Genomic DNA, 25044 nt, shown 5'->3' with positions numbered 1-25044 from the left:
AATGGACATCTCCGATTGTTGACACACCGGTATCCAGGTTAAAGAAGGTAACCACGATTCCGGTGGAAGGAACTCCTGCTTTCAAGGACCCTGCCGACAGAAGGGCTGAGGCGGTTGCCTGGTGCATGTTTACCGGTGTGGGGTCAGCATTGCGGCCAGTGTTAGCCATGGCCCTGGTGTCACAGATGCTTACTGAATGGACTAAATTGTTGCGTCATGAATTGGAGCACCAACAGGCTTCCCTGGTCAGCGTGGAGCTGACGGACCAGTTGGTGCAGGGCCTTAAGTATGTCTGTGAATGTGGCCTTAGATACGACCCCCTTGCTCTCTAGAGCCTCAGTATCAGCAGTAGTGCTACGTTGCCTGATTTGGCTGAAATGCTGGTCTGCGGACCAGGCATCTAAGAAAGCACTGGTGGATTTTCCCTTCCATGGAGAGAGGCTATTTGGAGCCTCGCTAGATGACATTAAGAATATTACTGGGGGGCAAGAGTATGTTACTCCCACAGTCGAGAAAAGGAGCCACACCGTATGCAAGGACTCTCCTTTTCTGCTCAGAAACTGATTTTTCGTCCGCCCGGGTCAGCATGTAAGCGTTCCCAGTCTGACAAGGGGCCTGCTGAGGGACAAAAGCATCCCTGGTTTTGCAAGCCTGCGAGCAAATCTGTTAACGCATTAAGGTTTTCCCCCTGCCCGACTCTCGAGGGGGATTGTCTTGGGGAGTTTGCAGCCTGGTGGACTTCCCTACTTTCCGACCATTGGGTCTGTGAACTGGTTTCCTCAGGGTACAAGATAGTTTTTTTTTTTTTTTTTTTTTTTTCCCTCCAACCTTCATCTTCTTGCGGCTCATCAGGAAGCCCTGTTTGGGGCAGTACAGGACCTGCTGCTGCGCGGGGTGATAGTACCTGTACTGACGCCAGAAAGGTTTCAGGTTCCTACTTCAATCTGTTTGTAGTCCCAAAGAAGGAAGGGGTCCGTCTGGTCCTGGACCTCAAGGCCCTCAACAGCTTAGTGAAAGTACGAAGGTTCAAGATGGAATCTGTTCACTCAGTGGTCACTGCACTCCATCAGGGGAATTTTGTGGCATCCTTCAACATCAAGGACGCATACTTGCATGTCCCCATATGCATTAAGCATCAGAAGTTTCTGCATTTTGTGGTCGGGGACGAGCACTACCAATTTGAAGCTCCCCTTTTTGGCCTGGTATCGGCACTGAGGGTCTTCCCCAAGGTGCTAGCCCCAATTTTGGTTTGCTAAGGCAGAGAGGGATCACAATCGTGGGTTACTTGGACGACCTCCTTCTGAGGACGGCTTCCGCCTCAGAATTAACGGAGGCTGTGGCATTCACCATGCAATCTCTTCGAGAGTTTGGTACTGAACCTACTGAAGTCGGTGTTGGTGCCGACTCAACGCCCTGGAGTACCTGGGCTTGCTTATGGACTCCTCGGAGGCTAGAGTCTTTCTCCCTTCGGACAAGCTGCAGTGAAGTTGTGGGAGTCCCGCGGGTGGTCGTCGCTGCTTTTTGGCATGCGAGCCCTGGGTCTCATGGTAGCCACTTACTGCTCTGGTGGCTGAGTTCACCGGCTCTTCAGTCCGGGAAGTCGTTCCTTCCTCTTCATTGGACGGTGATCACAACGGACGCCAGCCTGACCAGTTTGGGGGGTTTGGGGCATACAGTCAGCCCAGGGTCGGTGGACCCAGGAAGAATCCCGCCTGCCGATCAACGTGCTGGAACTTCGGGCTATCAGGCAGTGCCTCTCCACATGGTCAGAGGCTGCAGTGGCATCCGGTCAGGATCCAGTCGTACAACGCCATGGTGGTGGCTTATGTCAACCATCAAGGAGGAACAAGGAGCTTGGCTGCAGCTCTGTCGGCCATGTACATTCCAGGTGTACAAAACTGGCAAGCGGACTACCCAAGTCGTCAGGTGCTGGACAAAGGGGAATGGTCGCTACATGCAGAGGTCTTTCGGCTCCTTTGCCTAAGGTGGGGCTCGCCAGATGTGGAGCTCCTGGCTTCTAGACTCAATTGGAAGGTACAGAGGTTTGTGGCCAGGTCAAAGGATCCCTGACGCGTTGGTGGCTCCATGGGGGCATTATCGACTGATTTATGCTCCCCCCCCCCCCCCCCCATTCAAACTTCTACCACGTCTACTTCGCACAGTGAAGGTCCAGGGGATTCCATTAATTCTGATTGCCCCAGATTAGCCACAGTGTCCGTGGTACGGTGATAGTGCGGATGTTCGTTGGCGACTGCCGATTCAAGAGGCCCTTCTGTTGCAAGGTCCAATACTTCATTCTGCTTTACCGTAAGAGACCGAGGTCTGTCGGATTCGGTAATATCCACCGTTGAGGGCACGGAAGTTATCTTCTTGGAAGATTTATCGTGCGTGGAAGGCCTACATCTCCATGTGTGAGGGGATGGGGTGGCATCCACGTACATATTCAGTTTCCCGGATCCTGCTGTTTTTGCAGCGAGGAGTGGATCAGAAACTTGCATTAAGCACCATTAAGGGGCAGCTATCAGCTTTGGCTTTATTTTTTATTTTTTTCAGCGTCCCTTGGCGACTCATTCATTGGTGAGTACATTTGTTCAGGGGGTTCGACTATTGCTGCCTCCGTGGGACTTGAATCTGGTGCCCTCTGCTTCAGAAACCGCCATTTGAAAACATTAGGGAAATTCACTTATTGACACTCTCTCTCAAAAAGTCTTTCTAGTGGCCATTACATCTGCCAGGAGGGTTTCTGAGTTGGCGGCCTTGTCTTGCAAGTCTCCCTACTTGATCCTCCACACGGATAAGGCTGTGCTGCGTCCGCAGCCTTCGCTTCTTCCAAAGGTTGTTTCGGCCTTTCATCTAAATGAGGACATTGTGCTTCCGTCCTTATGTCCTCGGTCGTCACCCCAAAGAGCTGGCTTTGCATTCCTTGGATGTATTCTGGGCTCTGTGGGTGTATCTGTCTGCTACAGCTCCTTTTCGGAGGTCTCCTCAGCCACCATCTCTCGATGGATCAGACAGATTGTAGTTCAGACTTGTGCCATAAGGGGGAGGACGCCTTCCTTTCCTGTCACGGCGCATTCTACCAGGGCAGTTGGTGCCTCTTGGGCTTTCTGACCTCAAGCATCCGTTTCCCAGGTGTGTAAGGTGGCAACCTGGTCGTCCTTTCACACTTTCACAAAATTTTACTAGGTTGATGGTGAGCGCATCTTAGGATGCTTGCTTCGGCCGCCTGGTTTTGCAGGTGGCTGTTTAAGGTTGCAACTCCTCTGTTGAGGAGCTCTGGTTGTTATGGGTGGAGTTATTTTCTTGTTCCCACCCCTCGTTTTTTGACACTGCTTGGGGACGTTCCTAAGCTCAAGAAGAGCTGCCGTGTCCATCAATGAACTTCAGAGAAAAGTATTTTTAAGGTGAGTACAAAAATCCTATTTGCAAAATTTTCTAACAGAAACTAAGAACTCTTTGTTTTGTTTTTTGCTTAAGAAAAAAAAAAATAGTGGTGATTAAATGCCACCAAAAGAAAAGCTCTATTTGTCTCAAAATAATGATAAAAATTAAATTTGGGTACAGTGTTGCATGACTGTGCAGTTGTCATTTAAAAGTGTGACAGTGCTGAAAGCTGAAAATTGGCCTGGGCAGGAGGGGGTTAAGAGTGGTTAAACGTGTGGGGAAAAATGCAGAAACTGCTCTGGTGACGAAAGGAATAATAGATATGTCAACAGGACCAGGGTTTCTCCCTGTTTGAGGCTGGTAATTCCTGGACATGGGAGTCAGACCATTTGTTTCCTATTCTACTTCATAACTGATATGTTATCTATTGTCTCACTGCTACCTTTAGCTGCCATAAGATAATTATCTGATAAAATAGGTAAATTATCTCCTCTTTCTGGATGAGTCTTTTTTTTTTTTTTTTTTTTTTTTTTTTTTACGTTTTACTCTATGTACTAACATTCCCACTTAGAGCTGCCCAACGGTCTTGTGCAAACTATCCCTCCTAGAAAAACAAGCTTCTAAAAACACGTTTGTGTACTTTGGTTTGGAATAAAAATGTCACACCTAGTAGACAGTCTGTTTCATTGTGTATATTTACATAATGATTGTTATTAACACTAATTACTTATCTGTTTTAGGAGCACTGCCTGAACTTTGTAGTAAAGGAATCCCACTTCAACCAGGTGATCATGATGAAAGAGTTTGAGCATTTGTCATCGTCCTTGATTGTGGAGATTGTGCGCAGGAAACAGCAGCCTCCCATCCGTATTCACTCAGATCAGCCTGTTGATATAGGTTTGTTGCTTTTGTGGACAAAAATATGATGCTACTGGTGTTTTACACCAAGTACCCTTTTTTTTTTTTTTTTTTTTTTTGTAGTGTAACAATCTTTCTAAGCGGTTTAGTCTCTCCTAGGTCTAGATGTACCAAATGGTTTTCTGGACCACATGCAGCCCTCTAACCCCATGTTTGTGGCCATCAGCCTTTTTATGAATATAATATAAAAAAAAATGATAGCCCCCATCTTTTCTTCAGTTGATCAAAGCCACACTTCCTTGCATGCATTTTTAGTATTAAAGAGTATGACTAAAGGTTTTTTGGCTAAACTTCTCCTGTACACTTACTTTTGTATTCCTCCTGTGACCCAGAGTCAGCTGATAGTGGGCTTTTGCTTGCTATCAGTTGATGGGGCAGAGACGTGGGAAGCATGGGAAGGATCCAGACAATATCAGGGGGACTGACAGCTGTCGCTCTCTGCTTTTCAACTTACAGTTGGGAGACAGAGCTAGCCACACCTTCCCTCTCCCCAGCCTGGTGCTACAGTAGGCGCTGGAGGAGCATAAAGCAGTGAGTAACTAACACTGTTCTCCAGTCGGAGCAGACCGAGAACTGAGCAATCATCAGTTGTGATTGCACATCAGATTCTGCATTATGGAGGCCAGTATATATGGTTTTACTTACTAGAAATGAGAAAACTAACACCATGCAGCTTACCATGGCAAACAAGTTTAGGTTTAGCTTTCACTTCATATACTGTATAATGGAGTTCAGAAAAAATAAACTGTTTGGTTATATGTTACAGCTCTGCAAATTGGAAATAAATCTGAAAAGCAATTATTTTTGCTCCAGTTTCATAAATCAGATTCTTAAGTTCTGCTGGATAATCTGTAGAAGAGGCTGGTAGAAACTCTTTTGCATAGTATAGCTTCACATATTCATTGATTAGAATAATTTTGCCAATTACGCATACGCTATGACTTATGGTGCCTGTGTATATATCATGGTCATTGTGCAGACCATACATATTGGCGCTCTCAGTCCAGATATGTGCTGCAGTCATGTTCATAACTGAAGCCAAAAGTCAGCACCATAAATAGCTGAATCTGTTGCAAGTCAGGCCTCTCTAGGCCAGGACATTTTCCCTAGCAGTGCATAGCTGTAGGATTTGGACTGCTAGAAGTTGTGGCCATTGGCTAAAAGATGTACAATTTTCTATTCCTTAAGACTTCCTACTGCTACTTTCCAATGTATGTGTTCATGTGTTTTTAGGCACATCTCTCGTTCAGGATATGAAGGCTTATCTTGAAGGCGCAGGAAGAGATTTTTGTGACATTACGTTGCTGCTAGACGGGCACCCAAGACCAGCGCACACAGCCATCCTGGCTGCTCGATCCAGGTGTGCATTCACTACACAGCTGCACATATTGATTAAAAAAAACAGGAACTAAATATTGGGAGTAGTTCTTCTATTAAATCTTTCTACCGTTAAACTATTTGTGTGTACTAGCATAACTAGCATTCGCACAAAATGGCAGACTACAATTTAATATAACATCAGGAATCAATAGACAACTGTTAGGAACCAGGTAAAATATACTTTTTTTGTAGTCTATGATAAAAAAAGCTAAAACAGAGTTAATGACTAGCTGTAAATTTCTTGGTGTATCCAGGGCCGTTGATGAGGCAGTATAGCCCTGTTGTACTGGGCCCGGACCCCAATACCTCAATAGATTAACGGTAATTTCTAGCTAAAAAGAAAAAAAAATGTATTAACCAACTTGATTACCCGGGTGTATAGTAATTTCCTGGGCCCAGGAGGTGAGAGCAGATGAGGGACTTTTTCTCCACTTTCGGGAACAGACAGATCCCGCACCGCATTCTGCTCTGCACCAGTGCACCTACACAAATTAAAGATCCTGACGCCCACTGTATGCCTTCCCTAGCGAATGGATTCTGCTCACACAGGCAGGCAGGTGCAGCATCTCCTGCGCATAGAGTGACACATTGATATGTCACACAGGCTACTCTGGAAGGTGCAGTCCCCAGACTTCCTGCTGTGTGCTGATGATGATCATCATCATGTTGAGCACAGCAAGTGCTCTATGGCTGTTGGCTGCTGACTTCATTATGGCTGTGCTGTGTTATAGTCTGTAACAGTACAGCCATAATTTGTTATTTTTAAACATTGTTGTACTAATATGCTGTGAGCAGTGGTTTTGCACAGAGCAGCCCAGATTCTCCTCTCGGGTCCCTCTTCAGCGCTCCTGGCCCCTCCCTCCTGCCCAGTACCCCCACAACAAGCAGATTGCTATGGGGACACCTAAGCTGAGCTGCTGCTCTGTGTCCATTCAGACACTGAGCCGTGGCCCTGCCCTCCCTCGCTCTCTCTCCTTATTGGCTCACTAACTTTGACAGCAGCAAGAGCCAATGGTTCTTAGGTAAGTATTAGGGGGCCTGTTGCACACACAAGGTTTTATTTTTAACTGCCAGTAACCGAATCTCTGCTCTGCCCCTCCAGCACTCACTGGAGTGGCAAACCGTGGAGAAGTCAGAAGCGGCTGGTTCCCTGAGAGGCTGAGCTAGCTGCGGGTCCAGACATCTGTAAAGTTTTTGATCTTTACACATCCTGTAATGGCTGAATGATGTCAGACTTTAGCCCACTGTTGGCTGAAAAACGGTCTTGGGGATGCCGAATGAACTGCACTCCTGTGATCCCCAGGAGAAGTACAGCCAAAATAGCTTTGACTATACTTTATTCATTTGTGCCATTAGATGTATCTTGGTTAATTACTGTTCATTAGTGGCATATATTGGGCAATAAGATTTCATTTTTATGTTGATATATGGCCTCCACAAACCTCTACTCTTATATAAGGGCTTGTATACATGGGAGCTGCTGTCAAATGCTCAGCATAAAAGCATGTATTTGACTGCCTTTGCATGCAGTGCAAATGCATCTCTAATAGGATTGGTTTCAGATAAACTAGCATAAAGCAGATTAAATGCAGCCTCAGAACTATCATCCACTATGTACCATTTTTAGGTAAATGGGAATTTGCTGACAAGTGTTTGACATGCGTTTAACAATGCCCAAATACGCAAGCCCACATTGTATGTTTTAATCGTATTTGGGATGTCCAGTTTAATTGCTATTGATCTATCTTGCAGATCTAGAAACATGGTAGATAAAGGCAAAGTGGTTGCCTTTTTAGACCACATTGTAATGTGTATCCTGTTAATTGTATCTCTAGTTATGCAGTAGATTTTCCGCATGGCAGAAATGACTGCAAGGGAGTTCAGTGAACAATGAGATCAGTTTATCAGTGAGGCAGCAGTCCTGTTTTATCTACAATTAGATTGGGCCTTGCATGTAAATGCATGTAATTGTCTGCTTTCCACTTTACTATTTATCTGTGCAGCTATTTCGAGGCTATGTTTCGATCTTTCATGCCTGAGGATGGTCAAGTAAACATCTCTATTGGTGAGATGGTGCCCAGCAAACAAGCTTTTGAGTCACTACTACGATACATCTATTATGGGGAGGTGAATATGCCCCCTGAAGATTCACTGTATCCTTTTATGTTATCAGATTGGCTGCCCTGAAAACTGTTTAGAACATAAGCACCCCTCCATTTATACCACCGTATTTATCTGTGTTGGATACATAAGATCTTGTTTGTGTACAGCAACAATAATAATAATAATTATTATAATAATAAGATCTTGTTTGTGTACAGGTATAGCTCAAAAAATTTGACTATCATCAAAAAGTTAATTTATTTCAGTAATTCAATGCAAAAAGTGAAGCTTGTATATTATATATATTTATGACACGGAGTGATATATTTCAAGCATTTCTTTTAATTTTGATTATGGCTTGCAGTGAGTGAAAACCAAAAATTCAGTATCTCAGAAAATTTGAATGAGGTCCGGTGTGAAGTTTCCACAGTCAGTGATGATTTGGGGGGCCATGTCTTCTGCTGGTGTTGGTCCACTGTGTTTTTATCAAGTCCAAAGTCAGTGCAGCCCTCTACCAGGAAAATCTAGAGCACTTCATGCTTCCCTCTGCTGACCAGCCTTATGGAGATTCTGATTTCATTTTCCAGCAGGACCTGGCACCTGCCCACACTGCCAAAAGTACCAATACCTGGTTTAATGATCATGGTATCACTGTGCTTGATTGGTCAGCAAACTCACCTGACCTAAACACCTTTAAAGTGGTTGTAAACTCTCAAAGAAGAATTTACTTCATTTAAATAATCAGCACATACTGTGCAAACTGGTGTATTTGTATATCTTCTATCATACTTACTTTTCTTGTAATCCGTTGCTGTTTACTTCCCTGATGTCACCAGTGCATGCACATAATGTCCCTTTTTTATGGCACACATCTCGTGCCGTTAGTCCTTGCAATACCATGCTGTGCCAAGATCGCGGCCTCGCTCCGCAATCCCACAAAGAGCACAGGCTCAATTGTGATTTTCACTATGCCGATGACAGGGTTGCCATAGTAATCACAACGAAAATGAGGCTTGGCTACAAACTCGCTGCGCATGCGCGAGATTGATAAGGTTGACAAATCAGTTTTGGGCACCATTCACATCTAGCGATTTAGGATCGCAGGCAGAATTGCCGCAATTCTGCCCACAATCCCAAACCGCACTGTAATGCTGGCAAAATGCAACACGCTAGGTCAGTTGCCATTCATTTCCATTGGCACCTAAACACTGTGTGGTTGTGCCGCGATAAATCCTGCTTCTTTTTTGGCAACAAACTTCACACAATACAGTTTGCTGTGATTTCCGTGAAAATGAATGGCGCCCGAATAAGCGTGCAGCATTTTGCCAGCATTGCAGTGCGATATGGACTCGCAGGCAGAATCTTGTCAATTCTGCCCACGATCCCAAATCACTAGATGTGACTGGAGCCTAAAAATATTTAGCCAGGTGGAAGCTTGTGCTATTGGATGTAGTCACTCTTTGGCAGCACCAGTAGCTACAGGTGCCACTGCTGTCTAAAAACAATAGCCAGTAATGGAGATTCCTCCATCCACTCCCTGAGCATGGATGGGGAATCAATTGCTTTATTTTTATTTTTTTAATTCTGTCACTGTCTCTCTAGATGAACAGCCAAAATGTAAGCCATCAGTGGGGGCCTTAAAGGAGTTGTAAACCCTCATGGTTTTTCACTTGAATGCATTCTATGTATTAAGATGAAAAACCTTCTGTGCTGCAGCTGCCCCCCAGAGCCCCCCTTTTTCTTACCTGAGCCTGATCATTCCAGCGACGAGCGCAGCAGCTCCAGTTGCTGTCTCGGGTCCTCATTAGATAGATTGATGGCAGCAGGAGCCATTGGTTCCTGTTGCTGTCAATCAAATCCAGTGACCCGGAGGACAGGGCAAAGAATTGCTGTCTGTGTCAATGGACACAGTAGCAGGACTTGGGAGCGTGCCCCGCACAGGTTCCCCCATGGAAAGCGGCTCTCCATGGGGGCACTCAAGAAGCCAGGAGTACTGCCAGGGGACCCCAGAAAAGGAGGATCGGGCCACTCTGTGCTAAACCCTTGCACAGAGCAGGTCATAAATGATATGTTTGTAAAGGTTCCTTTTTGTTTTAAAAAATAAAATAAAAATAATCACTTCAAGCTGTGAGCAGTTGCCGTCACTTGTCTGATCTAACAATTTGCCTGATCTAACAGTACAGCACTGTTCAGAGCCCTCGCTGTGCTATGCCCAGGGCCTCGGGAACCAGTTATTGGGCCCTTGAAATGCTTCAAAGAGAACAGAGGGATGGGCCTTTTGGCAATTCACATAACTACCAGGAGAAAGTCACTAACTGCTTCATGACTCAATGCACCCCTATACTGTTTAAATTGGGGGAAAAGGTGTGTACTGAAAGGTAAGCTTTGACTAATTTTTCCTCAGTGAAAAGGTAAAGCCAGCTGTTTTTGTTGCAGCAAGAAGCTTTGTGTAAAGACTTTGCACTGATATTGATGCTGATACTAAGCACTTGCACAAGTTCTTGTGCCAATACTCTGATACCTGAAATCAAAACTTATGTGGTGTGATTTGAGCCCATACAAAATGAATGGGCTCAAATCGTACTGCAAAGAATCAAGTAATTTGAACAAGAGTGCAGTGCAATTCCTGTTCGAATCGCATGCAGTTTCCCCACCGCTCCTATGTGAACCCAGGCTTGTCATAATGACTTCGGCCTGGGTTCCCACAGGAGCGGTGTGGAAAACCACATGCCATTTGCACAGGAATTGCACCGCATTCCTGATAAAAATTGCATACAATTCTTTGTAGTGCAATTTGAGCCCATTCATATTGTATGGGCTCAAATCACACTGCAAAGGTATTGGTACTTGACCGAAAGAATCGGGACTTGTACTCGCTGGTTCAAATCTGGTATCTGTGCAACCCTACTTTGCACAATAGCCAACTCTGTATACACTTGTAGATACAAGATGGTGTGTGCACACAGAGAAAAGGAGGAGCCAAGAGTGCTGGCCAGGGGCCTCCAAAGAGGAGGTTTGGGACTGCTCTGCAATACCCTTGTACAGAGCAGGTAAGTACATCTTTATTTTAGCTAAAAAAAAAAAAAATTTGGACCTTGCAATTGCTTTAATGACTAGTATAAATAATAGATGAGAGAACTGAAGATTGATATTTACATATTTTAAGGATTAGCATCAAATAGGGAGCTGCTAAAGACTTGATCCACTCGCCAGGGTGTGTTTTAAGGCGTCCAGCCCACTTTATTAACAAATCAAAATAACAAGATTACATAGGAAAGCCCTGATTCTTACCATTTGATGGTAAAACCTGCATGTACTTAAAGCGGATTTAAGCCTGGGTAAAATAAGTCAGCAGCTACAAATACTGCAGCTGCTGACTTTTAATATGAGGAAATCTACCTGTCCATGTATCCCGCAAAGTCAGCATCCTTAGGGGAAACTGGCACCGGCATCCTTAAGGGAAATGGGTAGTGAAGCCTTGCAGCTTTACAACCTGTTTCTTACTGCACATGCGCGAGTCGCACTGTGTTTTCTGAATGGTCCCTGCTGTCTTCTGGGACCTGTGTGTCTCCCAGAAGGCAGGGGGGAAGAGGATGAGAAGGGCCCAATATTTTGCAGTGGGAGCAGATACCTGGATTTGATCTGCTCCCCAGCCCCCCCAAAGGTGGCACCGGAGGGGGGGAGGATTCCGACCCCTGGAAGTTCCATTTCTGTGTGGAACTCCAATTTAAAGTGATATTAATCTTGTTTTTTGGGGGGTTTAGAAATAACGAACATGTAATACCCTGCTCTGTGTGGTGGTTTTGCACAGAGCAGCCCCGATCCTTCTCGGGTCCCTCATCATCGCTCCTTGCCCCTTCCTCCTTCACCTACGGCAAGCAGCTTGCTCTGGGGGCAGCTGAGCCACTGCTCTGTGTCCATTCAGACACTAAGCTGCGTTTCGCCCCAAAGCCCACCCCCCCAAATTGGCTCAATGACTTTGACAAGAGGGAGCCATTGGTGCCCGCTGCTATCTTGGCCAACAAAGGATAGTCCCCGGACAGGGGCTCAGGTAAGTATGGGGGGGCTGCTGTACACTTGAAAATTGTTTTATCCTAATGCATAGAATGTACGAATGTATAAAGATAAAAACACCTGCGTTTACAACCACTTTTAATTGCACCCCTCCTTCTAGGCAACTTGTTCCGTGTTATTGGACGATCTTTCCCAGCCACAACAGACTATCTCTCCCCCCATGTAATTTACCATTTTAACACTGACAGCCTGTACATACTGCCTGTCAAAATATAAACACTTCTAATGCTTGGAAATCAATCCTTAACTTGACTTTTAGGTACCTGTTTTCTGCTCCATATTACTATGGATTCTTCAGCAACAGACTGCAGGCCTATTGCAGGCAGAACCTGGAAATGAATGTGACAGTTGAGAATGTGCTTCAGGTATTACTACTTGTTAATGATTCATGTGTGAAAGCAGAAGAACCATAATAAGCCTATATTGTAGAAGTTAATTGATATTCACTAGAAATGGATGAAAGTAACAATACAAATATTTTTCATATAGTTTTCATCGTGTATTTATACATTTGGAGGTAAACTATTATTCTGCATCATTTAAGAAATTCTGCTTCTTTGTGTATTGGACATTAGCATGAAGAAAAGTCTGGGCAGGTGACATTAAGAGGCAAATAATAGTTGTTAGTATTTGCCATTGCTTTGGAAGTGGTGGCAAGTTTTTGGGAAAGGTAGTTTCTAGCATTTATCGCTTTGTACATTTAGTGAGATTTTAGTTTTTTTCGGCAGTTCTATGATCATGCACAGCAGATGCCGATCAGCGGGAAGACACAGGACAGAGCTCTGCTTATGTAAACAAGGCAGAGCTCTGTCCTGCCAGAGGAGAAGTTATGAATTTTCTTTCCCCGCTAGGCAAACGCTTGACCTTTTTGATCGCCCTAGATGTTCAACCCTTCCCAGCCAGCATTTAGTACAGTGACCGTGGATATTTTTAGCACTGATCAATGTGTACTTGTCACTGGTTCCCATACAGTGTCAAGGATCAGTGTCCAATTGTCTACCACAATATCACAGTCCCGCTATCAGTCGCCAATCGTCTATTACTAGTAAATTAAAAATTCCAGTATAGATACTGTAGTTTGTAGACAGTAACTTAATTCACTTCAAAAATAAACTCCTATTTGAGTTATTGCAAACGGCCATTATGTTAAGTCTTTAGCGTTCCTGGGTGCTCCCTTCAGTTCTAGCTGGGCAGCGGTGATGGATCAGTCCCCGGCTACTCCAGAGGCATCCGTAGCTCCGAGGGTGGAAAATATCATAGCAGGCACGTCAGACTCTTGTGGGTGTGGTTGAGCTTGTGTTCGGAGAATGTGGGCACCTTCATCAGGCATGTGATCCAGCTGTCTCTAGCAAGATTTATATGGAGAGAGGAAGGGGCGGCACAGAGGGCTGCAAGGCACAGCAGACCAGTGCTAGTCCCAAAAAACAAACCTTGCACATTTCTTGTGACTAGCGATGGTCTGCTGTGCCTTGCAGTGCTCTGGGCCACCTCCTTCCTCTCCTTATAAGCCTTGCTGGAGATGGCCTGATCATATGCCTGATATAAGGAGCATGCATGCTCCAAACGGGCTCAACCACACCCCCTGTTATCAAGCATCTGACGTGCCTGCTATATTCTCCACCCTCGGAGCTAGGGACGCCACCGGAGGGGCCGTGCACTGATCCATCACCGCTGCCCAGCTGGAGCCGAAGGGAGCACCCAGGAACGCTAAATAGTTTTAACACAATGCCTGTTTGCATCAACAGCTTTTACATTGACATCGCACTTAGAGTGGCGCTGCTTTCTCTCTCCTCATTGGTATAGAGTCTCCTCTGCTCTCCTGAGCTGGCTGCCGCTACCAACATTGACCAGAACCTTTAACAAGGGTCTGGTCCCAGAAGCAAATGGACTTTGCCTCAAAGTAACAACTGTACTTTTATTATTTATTTTATCTCATTAGCCACCTCTGCTAGCGCTCCATCCTATCCTCCTTATAATATGTAGATGTGTGTATATTATTATTATTATTATTTTTTATTTAATTTTTCAAAATTGTCTTGTAGTGCAAAAATAAACGCAGTGGTGATCAATTACCACCAAAAGAAAGCTCCATTTGTGGGGGGAGGACATAAATTTAATTTATGCACAGCGTTGCATGACCACTCAATTGTCTGTTAAAGTAATGCAGTGCCGTATCGCAAAAACATGTTTTGGTCATGAAGGGGTGGGGAGGGGGTAAATTTTCTCGAGGTCAAGTGGTTAATCTTCATCTCTTTGAGTGGTTTTCTATTTTACTTTAAAGTTTGATATAAATTCCTTGAATGTGTTTTGCATGCAGCACAAACTAATGTCCTCGGAGAAAGTTGCAGTTATTTTAAAGGCCTAGAAAATGAAGTGGCGACCAGGTATAAAAGTTTTTATTTGGCGAATGGATGAACTTTATAAATGTGGCAAATGTTTCCTGTGCCATAAAGGCGTCTACTTCTACCTCAGCAATTTCATCAGTAACTGCAGACTAATGACATCATGCAAGGAGATGGCTCCAGGGAAGCAACTCAATTGCTACTAGCAACTGTTTGTCAGTTTTTTTTATTTGTAGAGGAGAGAGACTTGGTATAAACCTGTACAATGTGATTCTTTTTCTTTTCCTCTTTTTTTTTCCCTTTTTTATTTTTTTTATTTTTTTTGATGAGATCAGTCGGTTTTGTTTTTTTGTTTTTAGATTCTGGAGGCAGCAGACAAGACACAGGCTCTGGATATGAAGAAGCATTGCCTTCACATTATTGTCCATCAGTTCACGAAGGTTGGTGGCATCTTTTCTTGGGCTCTGGGACCATGTTGTCCAATCATCTTCAGTGTTGGCACTGTCTTTTCTACCAGCCCTTAAACCTAACTTCACCATGTATGTGTGTGTTTTACATGTGGGTACAAATAATCGATAGGACATTTGTCACGTTCTTCGTACATGCTTATTTTCCTACTTGGTGTAGCAAGTAGAGCTTGGTCTAGTGAATGTAACTGGTTTGGGACTGCAAAAATAGGTGATTGTGCATATCTTGGTTAATGGCTTCACAAAACAGATGTTTCCTTTTTATATACAAGTTATGCAGTCACTGTTATTTGATCATGAAAGTCAATGTCTTTCTATACCATTACCAAACTGTAATTGTACAGAGGTGGTCCTTTTTGGCTGTCATACTGTTCTCTCAACTAACATAGGCTTGTGTGGATTCATCACTTTTCCATTATGTCTGAGCAGTGCTACACACAGCTACATGTCCTGAATGTGTTCATCTGTTTTAGATATCCGTGCACTTGCCACTTTAAAGTTGTGGACCAATAAAAAAAAAAAAAAAAAAAAGTTTGTCTGTCCTGTCTCTGTGCATGGCTTCTTGTATTTATTTAATCTCTACTTTGCAGTAAAAGTCTGTATGTTTTGTTTATGGCATTTCCCAAGGACCTACTTCTGTTTTGTAGATGTTAGGCCATGCCCGGTGCACTTCCTGAAAATGGTCTATGTAATATTTTATTATCAGACCCAGAGCTGTAAAAAAAAGTGCTCCACCGCCAGTTCTTTAGAAGCACAGTACCTTTACAGGTATCTAGGTGCAAGACATTACTAGGCTTATCTCTTATTTGACCACAACCCCTGCACAGATTTGTGGGAAAAGTAGTGAACCAGTACAGAACAAGTGGATAAAAATCCTTGTAAATGCCATTGACACAATTGAGTAGACGAGGAAGAGGAATTTAAGGTTTAGGAAGTTTGTGATGGCTGCAGAGAGAATGAGGATAATTTTAAAGGGCTACTGTCCTCTTTCCTATTCAGAGCAAAGTGACAATACCCATGTTAAAGCATCGTACACACGAGCTGGAAATCTGCCAGTGCAGCAGGAACAGGCCGACTGACTGTCCATGTGTACGGCTATCTATTCTACAAAAGCCGGTGTAACAACCGGCTTCTATCGAAAGTTCCTGCTGGGAAACCAGCATTTGATCAGCGCTTACAGCCAATTGAGGAGTCCCTCCTATCACAAATCGGTGTCTTAGTGGGAGAGATCGCTGCATTACCATCGCTTGTGTTGAATCGGCAACCACCCCATGTACATATACTGTGGGGCGGCGGCTCTTCTGTGTGAAATCACTTCCAGGTACGTGATTTCGTACTTCAGGGTCTGCAGCGCGCCGACAGCAACCAGCTCCCGCTGTGATTGGACACTGTAGGAGCCGATCAGCGGGTTCAGTTGACCCACCGATTGCTCCCGAGAAACAAGGCACATCTCGATTTGGGGCAAAGAAAGACAGAGATCCTGTGTTTCTGCTAACCAGGAAAACAGATCTGTCTTCCCACAGTTAAAGCACCCCCACACAGAAAGCACTCCCTAGGGAGACATTTAACCTGATCGCCCCTGGTGTTAACCCCTTCCCTGCCAGTGTCATTAGTACAGTGACGTGTATATTTTTAGCACTGATCACTGTATTAGTGTCAGTGTCACTTTTTATATTTTCAAAATTGTTGGTCTTTTTTTTTTTTTTTTTATAGTGCAAAAAATAAAAACCACAGTGGTGATCAAATGCCACCAAAAGAAATCTCTATTTGTGGGGAAAAAATAAAAAATTTTTCGTGTGTGTGTACTGCGTTGAACGACCGCACAATTGTCAGTTAAAGTATCGCAAAAAATGGCCTGGTCATAAAGGGGGTAAACCTTCCAGAGCGGAAGTGATTAAGGAGCCGCCTAAGCCCAATTATACTCAGTCTGTCAGCACTTCATGGCTATTTCTTCCTCCATTGAAGCCAGTACCAGGAGCATTGAAATCACTCCCTCTGTCAAAAGACCATACTAAGGCTAGGGTTATTTGCTAGACCTGGGCATTTTCACATGCTCTCTAATATCCAGAAGCACAGAGATTTTCTTTTTCTTTTTTTTTTCTGGCCGAGACAGAAGGAGCGCTGGCAAGGTGTCATTGGGTCAACAGAGCCCCTTATTTTGAAATGCAGAACTAGATATTGGGCAAATGTGTAAATGGGATGATTTTAAAAATTTTGCATAATGCATGTGACATATCCTCTTAAGGTGGTGTTGCCACCAAAAAATAAAAAATAGCTTAAAATTCATAAAAAAAGAAAATAAAAAAGGAAAAATGTTTTTTTTTACTCACCTTTAAATGCCTGTTGCTAGGGGGTCCCTCGTAGTCTTCCTCCTTCAATGCCCGGGCTGGTGACATCACTTCCCCTCGCGCCGCACAGTCATCTGTGACCTGTCACGTGTCCCAGATGACTGTGCGGCATATCACAGCGCCCTGTGGCGCATGCGCATTGGGTGCCCGGTTGTGAAGTCACAGCTGGGTGCCCACAGTAAGAGTGCCGGCGCTGCAAGCGGAGCGGGGAACGAGGGGGGGCTTCGTTCCCCGGCATCGCTGGACCCTGGGACAGGTAAGTGTCCAATTATTAAAAGTCAGCAGCTGCAGTATTTGTAGCTGCTGACTTAATTTTTTTTTTTTTTTTTTTTTTTTTATATAGGGGTACCCCACTTTAAGCTATAAAAATACAGTTCCAGCTACCACGTTTGATTACTGGAAGATCAGATTACAAGCTGCATGACCAGTGTTGTGTGTCTGCCATGTCGTAACTGTTGGGGTATTGGCTGTAAGCTAAGATGAAGGGTAAGGCTGGTCAGTCAGTAGTGCTGCTCATAGGCCTGGCTCAAGCTACCCAGCATCTGACAGTATATCTGCTTTCAGTGTGTTTGCCATGTTTCGATGTATACAATTTTCTAATTTTTTGTGCATCTGTTGTAGCGTTTCTGGCCTGGAGAATACTTCCTGTTTCAAGCTGACAATGCTAAGCCATTGCCTTGCAATTAGTAGCAATGTTGTCAACCTGCCATTCAAGCTCCTTTTGTTTGCTGTTGGGCAGAGTTGCGGGTCTGCAGAGGCATTTTCAGATTTGGCAGCCCAATAGCCAACTGAAGGAGGCCTGGAAGTGCTGTTACTAGCAGGATTTACATTTGTTTTGGGTCCACTTTATGGTTTTCTTATATCTTCTTGAAACACTGATTTACGAAGTCAGATTGGGTATCTCAGGTTCAGCCAATGTGATTTCCGCAGTAAATCCTCATCCTTTTCCTCCTTTCCTTTTTATATGAAGGTTGCCAAGTTACCGAACCTGCGGTCACTGAGTCAGCATCTGCTCATCAACATCATTGAGTCTCTGGCCAGTCACATCTCGGACAAGCAGTGTGCTGAACTGGGCTCAGACATTTGAGTGACAACCTCCTAGCACATCATGATGGACTGTTTGGACGTCTCCGGCAAATTGTTCAACCATTCCTCGTTGCTGTAATTAAATGTCCTAATGTCAGACATGTGGGACCATAATACTGAAGTGTCCTCCATTTACCAGCTGAAAGATTATCAGCTTCTGATATAAGTAGCCTATTATGTTTCATACTAAAGATTTGCCCTGCACCCTTATGGCAGTAACAAGTCATGTACTTAAAAAGGACACTATAACTTTATGTTCTTATTTAATATTTTTGTTTAGCTGTGCAAAATTGTTTACATTTGTTTTATGTACATAAAAGTTGCATGTGTTTATGGTTTCCCTGTTTTTTTTTTGTAATATATATATATATATATGGAAATTGTGATTTGCAAACAAAGCAACAGTAAATCTGGTTACATATATTTTATTAATTCTACAAATCCCAGTGTGTGTGTGAGATCCTTGTAGATTTGTTCGCACCTTATTGCTCAAAGCTTATGTAGAGTACTCCTAGGCCCTCATAGTTGGAAATCTTTACAAAAGCAAGTATTTTGCCCACAGCAGCCAATTAGAACAAAGCTGTTTACTCTATGTAGGTTCCAAAGATATAAACTATATATCCTAATGAATTGCTATGGATAACACCAAATCTTTATCTGCTTCAGTTTCCTACAACCTCTTAGAATATTTATTTAAATATAACTCATCAAAATTTCTTACAATTAAAAACTACAAACAACCACCTCATGACAATTGCTTAAACAGAATACTAAAAACAGAAAACTTTAATTCACATGGGTGTGTACTGTTCCATAAGCTTGTGTGAAGGGGCCATTTTCATCTGTGTGTAATGCACAGGTTTCCATGCAGGCAGCTTGTGCAAATTGATGACAGGTGGCTGGCTGCATGGATCACTGCTTGCATCCTGGGTGTACATCCATGCGGGTCTGATACAAGGACAAAGTTCTGATCCATGCATCGGACCCATAGGGATATACACTTCAGGGTGAGTGAGTGTACAGATTGATATTCACATGGCCGTAAGGCAAAATACATCAGAGAATAGAAATGGCTGTAAGGTTACATTAGAAAATATTTTGTTGCTGCAGTATTTGGGTTTTATGGTCATCAGATTGGTCAACGACTAGTTGGGTCATGTACTGGCCTGAGCTTTTTGCTTCCTTGGGCAATGCTGAAGCTTTAGTTCTGGTCAGTCAAATCGAGAGTTGTCTAGCCATAGTCTTCTCTAGTTTCTAATTAGAGGTCGACCGATATATATCGGCCGGCCGATATTTGGCGTTTTTTAATTAATCGGCATCGGCCGATTGTGCTGTTAAAGGCCGATGTATTCAGCGTGACTTGCAAATGACTTCAGTAATAGAAGTCAGTGCAAGTTGCCTGGAGACTTGAGTGAAGCCACTTGTCTCCTCTCTGGGCAGTCTGCCAAGAAAAGATCAAAAAGATGCAATGTTTACACTTGAATGAATGAACTCAACTCAGTGTGTAGAGTTCTCAGTTTAACCATTTAAAGACTAAATCTTTTTTGACACTTGATGCTTACAAATAAAAATCCTGTATTTTCTGCTAGAAATTCACTTAGAACCCCCAAAACTTGTATATATTTTTTTTAGCAGAGATCCTAGGGAATAAAATAGCGGTTGTTGCAATATTTTATGTCACACGGTATTTGCGCAGCGGTCTTTCAAACTCAATTTTTTGGGGAAAAAATACACAGATTAAAAAAAAAAGTAAAGTTCATCCAAAAGTTTTGATTACCTGTTTTTGTGTAATATATAAAAAAAAAAAAAAAATTATATATATTATATCTCATTCTAAATTATACATACACGTGAACTGTTTGGATGTTTGTTTTGTTTAATAAATGTAAGAAATTTTCTGTATCACTAAGGCTGCTTTCACACTGGAGCGAGCAGGCGTTGACGGTAAAACGCTGCCAGTTTTAGCGGCGCTTTACCGTCATTTTAGCGGGGCACTTATAATTCAGCTAGCGGCCCAGGAAGGGGTTAAATGTGCCCGTGAAGCGCCGCTGCCAAATCGCATTGCAGGTGCTTCGGCAGCGGTGCCCAATCATTTCAATGGGCAGGAGTGGTGGAGGAGCGGTATACACCACTTGAAAGATGCTGCTTGCAGGACTTTTTTTTTTTTTTAACGTCCTGCTAGCGCATCTCCTCAGTGTGAAAGCACTCGGGGCTTCCACACAGACTGCAGGGGAGCCGTTTTGCAGGCACTTTACAGGCGCTATTTTAAAGCGCCTGGAAAAACACCCCAGTGGGAAAGGTGTCTAACTGTTAGATTTTATGAGATGAAGGGGAAAAAATAAATAATCGGCCTAACATATCGGCCCAAAAAAAATCGGCATCATATATCGGCCGTGGCAATTTCTAAATATGGGTATCGGCATCGGCCAGAGAAAAACCCATATCGGTCGACCTCTATTTCTAATACATAGCCTAATGGTTTTTCCCTCTAATCTCTAATTTTGTGCACTTAAAGAGGAGCTGCACCTAAAAAAAAAAAAATATTAAAAGCCAGCAGCTACTAATATTGCAGCTGCTGACTTGGGGGGGTGTGTCTGTCTGTCTGTCTGTCGATAGATAGATAGATAGATAGATAGATAGATAGATAGATAGATAGATAGATAGATAGATAGATAGATAGATAGATCTATCTATATGTGTGTGTACACACTTTCCTTTAAAAAAAATAATCCTTTAAAGAAATTGAGGCTGCAGACTTTTGAAAATGCTAGTTCCTTGGCTTCCACACTGACCCTCTGGTTTGAGTGCTTTGAGTTGCTAACCAAGAACAATTATGCTAAGGGATTCTTTTTTTTTTTTTTATTTGCTTGTTCCAGCCATAAAGTACTGAGGGTGGAGGGTTTGTATACAAGCCAGGTGCCTAGCATTCAGGTCAGCAATGGCTGCCCCATGTTTATGTAACTGTTTACTTTAAAACCCCCATGCTTTATTTCACATGTTACACATAATTTCATTACAAGTATGTGTATGGTTTGTCTATAGGGCCTGGGTTTAGTTAAGTATCAGTACCATGCTGAAAAATGCACATTTTTAGACATTTTATGCTTGAAATTGGGAAGCACGCTCTTATGTCTCCAAATAGGTTCTCAAGATCAGGAATGATCTGGCACCCACTTAGGCATTTTGGAATAACGGACATGCCAAGCATTGCTCTTCCTTCTCAATGTTGATATGCCAGTGTAGCCTAATTTTGTAGAAATTCTCAGTATCCAGTTTCAGCTAGCTGTCTAATTGCTAAAACGTGTGTTTAGCTGTGTATAGTTTTTGTACACTTCTAAATGCAGCATTATATGAAATTATTAGGGACTTGCATACAGCTGCATCCAAATGAAAATGTGCACTGTGTTTTACCTGTGTACAAAAATAAAAATAGCTATGCCGAGACTATACATATCTGTAGCTTTTACATGTACACCTCACCCATCCGTAAAGTAATTGGAAGAATTATAGGCATCTAAGTTTGTACTTTAGGCATGTATTTTACGCAGGCTCTTTTGTTAGCTCTGCCAGCAAGAACCTGCGTTTTCATACAGAAAATTCACATATGTTAATGAAACCCGATATGTTGATATGAACTATTGTCTAATTACAGCTCCTTTAATACAGCTTTGCCCAGTTCTTTTAGGTCCTCGTTTGGGGCTGCCACAGGAAGATCTCTCATTGAAAACAGTTAGTAATCTGCCTTCCTTGCATGTACTGTACACTGTTGGATTACATCGTATGGTTTATATTCGATCACACTATAACTATAAAGCCCTATGTTGATGAACTTTTGTTTGCATGAAATGGGATTTGCAGTCCTACAGAAGTCTATCTACTGGAATGCAAAACCCACCCAAAGTACAGGTCCTTGAAAAAGTATTCATACCCCTTGACATTTTCCCATGTTGCAACCAAAAACATAAATTTTATGAGATAGACCAACACAAAGTGCCACATAATTGGAAGGAAAATTATAAATTGTTCACTTTTTTTTTTACAAATATCTGAAAAGTGTGGCTTACATTTGTTTTCAGCCCCCTTTACTCTGATACTTCTAACTAAAATCTAGTGAAACCAATTGGCTTCAGAAGCCACCTAGTTAGTAAAAATGGGTCTGCATGTGTGTAATTTCATCTCAGTATAAATACAGCTGTTCAGTGACGCCCTCAGAGGTTTATTAGAGAACTTTAGTGAACAAACCACATCATGAAGGTCAAGGAACACACCAGACTGGTCAGGGATAAAGTTGTGAAAAAGTTTAAAACAAGGCTAGGTTATAAAATAAAAATATCCCAAGCTTTGAACATCTCATAGAGCACTGTTCAATCCATCATCTGAAAATGGAAAGAGTATGGCACAACTGAAAACTTTTCAATAGATGGGTGTCCACCTAAAATGACAGGCCAGGCAAGGAGAGCATTCATTGGAGAAGCAGCCAAGAGGTCCAAGGTAACTTTGGAGGAGCTGCAGCGATCCACAGCTCAGGTGAGAGAATCTGTCCACAGGACAAATCTTAGCCCTTGTACACACGGTCGGAGATTCCGACAACCGAATCCGATGGATCTTGTCCGAAACTGTTCCATACACACAGTCGGACAAAGTTGTCAGAAAATCCGATCTTTCAAAACGTGATGACGTAATTTTGTTATGATGGGACTACATTCAGGCTAGTAGCCAATAGCTTTGATGTAGGAATTTGATCTGAGCATGCATGGCACTTTGTCCGATCGAAATTCTCTACACATGATCGGAGTATGTCCGATCGGAGCATTTTGTCGGAAAATATTTCCGGGAAGTTGGAAAATTTGGTCAAAGGAAACAGTCCGATGCAGACCACACACAGTCGGAATATCCGACAAAACGCTCCAATCGGACACATTCCGTCGGAATCTCCAATCGTGTGTACAAGGGCTTAGTCGTGCACTCCACAAATCTGGCCTTTATGAAAGAGTGCCAAGAAAAAAGCCATAAGAAGTTCTGTTTGCAGGTTGCGAGGAGCACAACTCGGGGGACACGGCAAACATGTGAAAGAAGGTGATCTGTTCAGATGAAACCATCCAATCTAACAGAGCTTGAGCTATTTTCCAAGGAAGAATGGGCAAAAATGTTGTTCTCTAGATGTGCAAAGCTGGTAGAGACCCAAAAAGACTTGCAACTGTAATTGCAGCGAAAATAAATTTACGTTTTTGGTTGTAACATGACAAAATGTCAGGGTGTATGAATAATTAAAGGCACTGTATATGTTAACCCTCACCTTGTAAAACAACCCATTCAGTTTAAAATCTAAATGAAAGGCGAAACGTTTGTGTATACATATAAAAAACATAAATGCCCCCCCTTTTTATCTTTTTTAAAGAATTCACATAATCTCTGTTCTCAACTGCAGGAGGGGAAGAAGAAGAAGCAGCAGCAGCACACTGATCTTCCCAATGAATGGCTGTGAAAAGGAGGGGTGGGGGGTGTCAGGGGTAGTCTGATTATGGAAGTACAGGCTGAGTTCTCCCTGAGCCAGAACACTGACCACACTGCCCTCATGCCAGGAACACCAGGGATTTCACACGAAGCAACACAAAGAACAGGATCATTTTTCATACAAGTACATGGTACAGCAGGCACATACAGTAAAACCTTGGATTGCAAGCATAATTCATTCCGGAAACATGCTTGTAATCCAAAGCACCTGTACATCAAAGAGAATTTCCCCATAAGAATTAATGGAAACTCAGATGATTCGTTCCACAACCATTTATTAAGTCCTTCAGTCTATAGTCCATATAAAAAGATTATAGGAATGTGATAGGTTGTATTACCATAAAATGTCCATCCACAAATGGAAGCTTCCACCAGGGGATTAGAAGCAAAATCCAGCAGGAGCTCCAGAGTATAATAGAGAAGAGAGGCACCTATAAGTGTAGCAATATGATTACATTTAATGAAGGTACAACATTTACCAACTCACATGGTTGATGATCAAAAGAGGCACATCTAAGTATGCAGGCATCCGGGGTAAAACTATCCACATAGACCATCACATGCACCGCTGGCTCTCACTGCTGTCAGTCTGCCATCATAACGGGGAAAACTACCCTGCAGTGGAACTATCTGAAAGCGAGGTTGAACTGCTTGTGGAGTACAGCGTGGAAGGGACCGCATCAATGGCGGGGAGGAGGATGGTCTGTGGGGACAGCTTTACCCCGGATGCCTGCATACTTAGATGTGCCTCTTTTAATCATCAACTATGTGAGTTGCTAAATGTTGTACCTTGATTAAATGTAACTGTATTGCTACACTTGGAAGCGCCTTTCTTCTCTTTTTAACCACTTTCAGACCGGACCATTTTGCTGGTAAATGACCAGAGGTCTTTTTACACTTTGGCACTGCGCTGCTTTAACTGGTAATTGCGCGGTCATGCAATGTTGTACCCAAACAAAATTTGCGTCCTTTTCTTCCCACAAATAGAGCTTTCTTTTGATGGTATTTGATTGCCTCTGCGATTTTTATTTTTTGCGATATAAACGTAAAAAGACCGCAAATTTTGAAAAAAAATGATATTTTCTACTTTTTGTTATTAGAAAAATCCAATAAACTCAATTTTAGTCATACATTTAGGCCAAAATGTATTCAGCCACATGTCTTTGGTAAAAAAAAAGTCAATAATTGTATATTTATTGGTTTGCGCAAAAGTTGTCACATCTACAAACTAAGGTACGTTTTCTGCAATTTACGCAGCTTTTAGTTTACGACTGCCTATCTCATTTCTTGAGGTGCTAAAATGGCAGGGCAGTACAAAACCCCCCCAAATGACCCCATTTTGGAAAGTAGACCCCCTAAGGAAATTGATAAGAGGCATGTTGAGCCCATTGAATATTTAATTTTTTTGCCTCAAGCGATTGAATAATG

General features: G+C 43.0%; 1 protein-coding gene across 3 annotated transcripts in view; it reads left to right on the top strand.

Moving 5' to 3' along the window:
• Nucleotides 1–18440, top strand: part of LZTR1 (leucine zipper like post translational regulator 1) — a 63682-nt gene extending 45242 nt beyond the window's left edge. For 2 of the 3 annotated variants that reach the window (XM_077462113.1, XM_077462112.1), the window contains 6 exons: nt 4125–4281; nt 5536–5662; nt 7686–7835; nt 12119–12224; nt 14561–14641; nt 17987–18440. In XM_077462113.1, the coding sequence (XP_077318239.1) occupies nt 4125–4281; nt 5536–5662; nt 7686–7835; nt 12119–12224; nt 14561–14641; nt 17987–18103 (738 nt within the window). In that variant the 3' untranslated portion in view covers nt 18104–18440. Of the gene's footprint in view, nt 1–4124; nt 4282–5535; nt 5663–7685; nt 7836–12118; nt 12225–14536; nt 14642–17986 lie in introns of those variants that run through there. The other variant, XM_077462114.1, reaches the window with a different exon arrangement.
• The last annotated feature ends 6604 nt before the right edge of the window (nt 18441–25044 follow it).

Source organism: Lithobates pipiens, unplaced genomic scaffold, assembly GCF_037356315.1.
Source record: "Lithobates pipiens isolate NorthernLeopardFrog02 unplaced genomic scaffold, aLitPip1_a1.2 Scaffold_3, whole genome shotgun sequence".
Taxonomy (NCBI): Eukaryota; Metazoa; Chordata; class Amphibia; order Anura; family Ranidae; genus Lithobates; species Lithobates pipiens.
This window is presented reverse-complemented; position numbering and strand designations above follow the sequence as displayed.